The sequence below is a fragment of the Procambarus clarkii genome, chromosome 26 (genome assembly GCF_040958095.1).
Source record: "Procambarus clarkii isolate CNS0578487 chromosome 26, FALCON_Pclarkii_2.0, whole genome shotgun sequence".
NCBI classification, from domain to species: Eukaryota; Metazoa; Arthropoda; class Malacostraca; order Decapoda; family Cambaridae; genus Procambarus; species Procambarus clarkii.
This window is the reverse complement of record NC_091175.1, coordinates 21,763,003-21,769,279: the sequence shown is the minus strand read 5'-3', so window position 1 is coordinate 21,769,279 and position 6,277 is coordinate 21,763,003. Positions and strand designations below refer to the sequence as shown.

At 46.8% G+C, this 6,277-nt stretch overlaps 1 protein-coding gene across 1 annotated transcript; it reads left to right on the top strand.

The window, feature by feature from the left end:
- The first annotated feature begins 344 nt into the window (after nt 1–344).
- On the top strand, nt 345–2,323 carry LOC138368826 (mucin-22-like). Its single transcript, XM_069331530.1, has 2 exons — nt 345–536; nt 1,001–2,323. The coding sequence occupies exons 1-2, from the start codon at nt 345–347 to the stop codon at nt 2,321–2,323; spliced, it is 1,515 nt and encodes a 504-aa protein (XP_069187631.1).
- Nucleotides 2,324–6,277: the final 3,954 nt, after the last annotated feature.

Here is a 6,277-nt window from a genome sequence, read left to right as displayed (position 1 = left end):
CCCCCGCCCACATCCCGGATCCTGAGAGCCACCCCCTCCCCCCCCCCCCTACAACACTACGCCACCCCCACCCCCACCCTCACAATGGCTTTCTTACCACAGTCGGGGACAGGAAGCCTATTAGGACGACTAACAGTATTGGGCTGGACGGTAGGGCGACAGTCTCGCTTCATGCAGGTCGGCGTTCAATCCCCGACCGTTCAAGTGGTTGGGCACCATTCCTTTCCCCCGTCGCACCCCAAATCCTTATGTAAGGTTATTATTATTATAAACAACCTGGCAGCGCTTCGGAGCTTATAAACTGTTTCATAAATACAAAACTAAGGCGCCATGCTCGAGCAAAGATGAACAGGTTTCGTAAAGAGACACGTTGGTGCTTGATATATCAGACCTATATCAGTCGAAACTATCGAACTAGTGCTGTACATGTATACACAACCTTGGAAGGTCAGTCTGTAACAGTCTTAACCTTGGAAGGTCAGTCTGTAACATTCTCAACCTCGGAAGGTCAGTTGCAACATTCCCAACCTTGGAAGGTCAGTCTGTAACATTCCCAACCTTGGAAGGTCAGTCTATAACATTCCCAACCTTGGAAGGTCAGTCTGTAACATTCCCAACCTTGGAAGGTCAGTTGACCAGATCACACACTAGAAGTTGAAGGGACGACGACGTTTCTTTCTTTCTCTTTCCTTTTCTTTCTCTCTTCTCCCTTTTTCTGTTCATTGTCTTCTCCTACGCTCCCTTGCTATCCTCTTCTTATTCCTATTACTATCTCCTTCGGTGGTTATAATAGGAGCTGCCTCGTATGGGCCAATAGGCCTTCTGCAGTTCTCATTATTACTACTATCCCCTACACCTTACTTTCCTCCTCAGCTCTCTCTTGCCTATTTATTGCCTGTCCCTACCTCCTTATCACAATCGACTTGAGAATGGTCCAGGACGGACCGAAACGTCGTCGTCCCTTCAACTTCTAGTGTGTGGTCTGGTCAACATACTTCAGCCACGTTATTGTGACTCATCGCCTGCATTGGAAGGTCAGTCTATAACATTTCCAACCTTGGAAGGTCAGTTACAACATTCCCAACCTTGGAAGGTCAGTTACAACATTCCCAACCTTGGAAGGTCAGTTACAACATTCCCAACCTTGGAAGGTCAGTCTACAACATTCCCAACCTTGGAAGGTCAGTCTGTAACATTCACAACCTTGGAAGGTCAGTCTATAACATTCCCAACCTTGGAAGGTCAGTTACAACATTCACAACCTTGGAAGGTCAGTTACAACATTCCCAACCTTGGAAGGCCAGTTACAACATTCCCAACCTTGGAAGGTCAGTCTGTAACATTCACAACCTTGGAAGGTCAGTCTACAACATTCTCAACCTTGGAAGGTCAGTCTGTAACATTCCCAACCTTGGAAGGTCAGTCTACAACATTCCCAACCTTGGAAGGTCTGTCTACAACATTCCCAACCTTGGAAGGTCAGTCTGTAACATTCCCAACCTTGGAAGGTCAGTCTACAACATTCCCAACCTTGGAAGGTCTGTCTACAACATTCTCAACCTTGGAAGGTCAGTCTACAACATTCCCAACCTTGGAAGGTCAGTCTACAACATTCTCAACCTTGGAAGGTCAATCTACAACATTCTCAACCTTGGAAGGTCAGTCTACAACATTCTCAACCTTGGAAGGTCAGTCTACAACATTCCCAACCTTGGAAGGTCAGTCTACAACATTCACAACCTTGGAAGGTCAGTCTACAACATTCCCAACCTTGGAAGGTCAGTCTACAACATTCCCAACCTTGGAAGGTCAATCTACAACATTCTCAACCTTGGAAGGTCAGTCTACAACATTCTCAACCTTGGAAGGTCAGTCTACAACATTCCCAACCTTGGAAGGTCAGTCTACAACATTCACAACCTTGGAAGGTCAGTCTGCAACATTCCCAACCTTGGAAGGTCAGTCTGCAACATTCTCAACCTTGGAAGGTCAGTCTGCAACATTCTCAACCTTGGAAGGTCAGTCTGTAACATTCCCAACCTTGGAAGGTCAGTCTGCAACATTCCCAACCTTGGAAGGTCAGTCTACAACATTCCCAACCTTGGAAGGTCAGTCTACAACATTCTCAACCTTGGAAGGTCAGTCTACAACATTCCCAACCTTGGAAGGTCAGTCTACAACATTCACAACCTTGGAAGGTCAGTCTACAACATTCCCAACCTTGGAAGGTCTGTCTACATCATTCCCAACCTTGGAAGGTCAGTCTGTAACATTCCCAACCTTGGAAGGTCAGTCTACAACATTCCCAACCTTGGAAGGTTAGTCTACAACATTCCCAACCTTGGAAGGTCAGTCTACAACATTCACAACCTTGGAAGGTCAGTCTACAACATTCCCAACCTTGGAAGGTCAGTCTACAACATTCCCAACCTTGGAAGGTCTGTCTACAACATTCCCAACCTTGGAAGGTCAGTCTACAACATTCCCAACCTTGGAAGGTCAGTCTACAACATTCCCAACCTTGGAAGGTCAGTCTACAACATTCCCAACCTTGGAAGGTCAGTCTACAACATTGGGCACAATGTGCGCGCTGTTCGGAAAGACAGGTTAAGTACCGCTGGGTGTAGCCAGTAGGTGGACGGGTGACCCAGTGGGCACGGCCTCGTCCTTGGTCGCGGTGAGACCAAGACAGTTGATTGACTGATGAAGATTAAGCCACCCAAGAGGTGGCATGGGCATGAATAGCCCGTAAAACACAGTTCTCATGTCCACGATGATAAGCCTTCACAACTCCCATTCTTACGGACAACTTAGGCTTATCAAAGCTTACTTAAACTTAGGCTTAATTATCGAGGTCATCCCTAGGGAGGGTTGGTGACTATGCTGACTTTTCCCAGGATGCAACCCACAACAGTTGTCTAACTCCCGGGTACCTATTTAGCTACTAGGTGAACAGAGGCCTCAGGTGAATGGAAACTTGCCCAACCGTTTCTGTCCCAATTCTAGGAATGAACCAGAGTCCCTGGGATGTGAGGCGAGGACGTAGACCACTGTGATACGGGACCCATATACAGTAGTCTTCCCTTTGCATACGCCACAGAGAAGAGCGTCCGTGTTAGCTGGTAATACTAGAGGGTAAAATTCTAATTGAAATTGAAATTCAAATCCAAAACCTGGGAACCCATTATATTTGTTACGCAACGGACCCTGGCGTAAAAATTGTTGTGGTTTAGGGAGGTGTAAAACCCCGCGGTATTGACGCTTCACGAACCTCTACTGCTGAGGTAGGTTAGGTGGACATAGTCTAGGGTTTGACGCTTTCAGTTAGGCTAAACCACTGCAGTTTGTACGGAGTGGCACTGGAGAGGTGGAGGTCACCTCCCACATAACAACACCGTAGACCACATAAGACCACACCGGCCACCACATAATGTTGGGGTCACGATGGTGTGACCTCAGCATGAATACACCCATGGGTAGGTGTACCCACTCACCTCCCTGTGTCTACACTCATGCTTTACTCACCTGAATTATCTCCAATACTATAAATATATGTATTGCATAAGAACAAATCCACAAGGATCGTGACGAGGATTCGAACCTACGTCAGAGAGCATCCCAGACGCTGCCTTAATCGACTGAGCTACGACATGGTAAAAAGAGTTGAAACCAGAAGTTCTACTGAACTTACTGGATCCTGCAGCCTCTCCGAGACACAAACCAGGGTTTTACACAACTCCCCCCTGCACTCTAGCTATGTCAATAGGCCGTTCTACCTCTTCTACCACTACGATCCATCACGCTCTTGTGATTTCTGTGTGTAATGAAGTAAGGGCTGTAACGTACGGTTATGTTACGTTGTTGGGTAGATTAGATACACAGTGTTTAGTGGGTTTCATATTTATTTAGTAGTCCTGGATACAGCAGTGTCGTAGACGTTGAGACGAAGCTTGGAGCAGAGCACAGAGAGCTGAGTGAGGCCGGAGTCGCGGAGCTCTATGTGGGAGAGTGTTGTAGCTCGATGTGGTCCTGGGGCCAGATTCACGAATGACTTACGCAAGCACTTACGAACGTGTACATCTTTCCTCAATCTCTGACGACTTTGGTTACATTTATTGAACAGTTTACAAGCATGAAAACTTGCCAATCAACTGTTGTTATCGTTATAAACAGCCTCCTGGTGCTTCGGAACTGATTAACTGTTTAATAATTGGAAACAAAGCCGCCAAAGATTGAGAAAAGATGTACAGATTCGTAAGTGCTTGCGTAAGTGCTTTCGTGAATCTAGCCCCTAGTCTGCTGCCTGTTCTGTGTCGAAGCTGTAGCGTCTTGGAGACGATTAGAACTGCCTACGCCGAGTGCTACATTCTTGACTGGAAATTGTACTAAGGAGAGCTTTGCTTCTCTCATTAGGCTAATGCGTTTGGAGCGAATATATTATTGGGATAATCTACTCGCTACAGGGCGAGGAGGTAGAACGGCCTATTGACATAGCCGGCTTATTGACATCGTAATCCTGGGGACCGAGGTTCGATCCCCGGCGATGGCAGAGACAGATGGGCAAAGTTTCTTTCATCCTGATGCCCCTGTTACCTAGCAGTAAAAAGGTACCTGGGAGTTAGACAGTTGTTACGGGCTGCTTCCTGGGTGTGTACTCACCTAATTGTACTTGTGGGGGTTGAGCTTTAGCTCTTTGGTCCCGCCTCTCAACCGTCAATCAACTAATGTACAGATTCCTGAGCCTATTGGGCTCTATCATATCTACATTTGAAACTGTGTATGGAGTCAGCCTCCACCACATCACTTCCTAGTGCATTCCATTTACTAACTACTCTGACACTGAAAAAGTTCTTTCTGATGTCTCTGTGGCTCATTTGGGTACTCAGCTTCCACCTGTGTCCCCTTGTTCGCGTCCCTCCAGTGTTGAATAGTTCATCCTTGTTTACCCGGTCGATTCCCCTGAGGATTTTGTAGGTTGTGATCATGTTCCCCCTTACTCTTCTGTCTTCCAGTGTCGTAAGGTGCATTTCCCGCAGCCTTTCCTCATAACTCATGCCTCTGGCATGAGTTATGAGGAACCCGGACCCTTAGGAATACGAATCCCGAGCGCTGTTCACTCAGCCGTCAGGCTCCTGTATGTGTGTACTCACCTAAACCTTTGTGTGTGTGTGTGTGTGTGTGTGTGTGTGTAATCACTTATACATCGCACTGTAAATATAAATGCCATCAGTAGATGGAGTCAGCTGGCATCCACCCTGCCTCACAGATCAAATGGCAGCCTCGTCACAGACTAGTCATCAGCCTGCTTCTCCATACAGCCCACTTGCAGTCTGTAGTCCTCTGAATCGAAAACTACAATGGCATTATGAAGTAGTTGCACAACCTCTAAGTGCCCACCTTTAGCAGCCAACGATAGGGGGTGAATTGCCTTTCTTGTTCTTCACATCTAATTGAGCACCTCGTTGTATAAGAAGTTCCACAAATCGAAACTGAGGACGATAGTAGGAGGCTACAAGATGACCTAGACAGACTGAGTGAATGGTCCAACAAATGGCTGTTGAAGTTCAACCCGAGTAAATGCAAAGTAATGAAACTAGGCAGTGGAAACAGGCCAGACACAGGATACAGAATAGGAGATGAAGTACTTAATGAAACAGACAGAGAGAAAGATCTAGGCGTTGATATCACATCAGACCTGTCTCCTGAAGCCCACATAAAAAGAATAACGTCTGCGGCATATGCGAGGCTGGCTAACATCAGAACAGCCTTCAGGAACCTGTGTAAGGAATCATTCAGAATCTTGTACACCACATACGTAAGACCAATCCTGGGGTATGCGGCCCCAGCATGGAGCCCGTACCTTGTCAAGCACAAGACGAAGCTGGAAAAAGTCCAAAGGTATGCCACTAGACTAGTCCCAGAACTGAGGCATGAGTTACGAGGAAAGGCTGCGGGAAATGCACCTTACGACCCTGGAAGACAGAAGAGTAAGGGGAGACATGATCGCAACCTACAAAATCCTAAGGGGAATCAACTGGGTAAACAAGGATAAACTATTCAACACTGGTGGTACGCGAACAAGGGGACACAAGTGGAAACTGAGTACCCACATGAGCCACAGGGACGTTAGAAGGAACTTTTTCAGTGTCAGAGTAGTTAACGGATGGAATGCATTAGGCAGTGATGTGGTGGAGGCTGACTCCATACACAGTTTTAAATGTAGATATGATAGAGCCCAGTAGGCTCAGGAACCTGTACACCAGTTGATTGACTGTTG

Bases quoted from the DNA above. Each gene is read 5' to 3' on its own strand.
- LOC138368826 (XM_069331530.1), top strand. From the start codon at position 345: ATGAACAGGTTTCGTAAAGAGACACGTTGGTGCTTGATATATCAGACC. The intron at 537-1,000 runs GTCAGTCTGTAA...AACATACTTCAG, and splicing joins AACATTCCCAACCTTGGAAG to CCACGTTATTGTGACTCATC.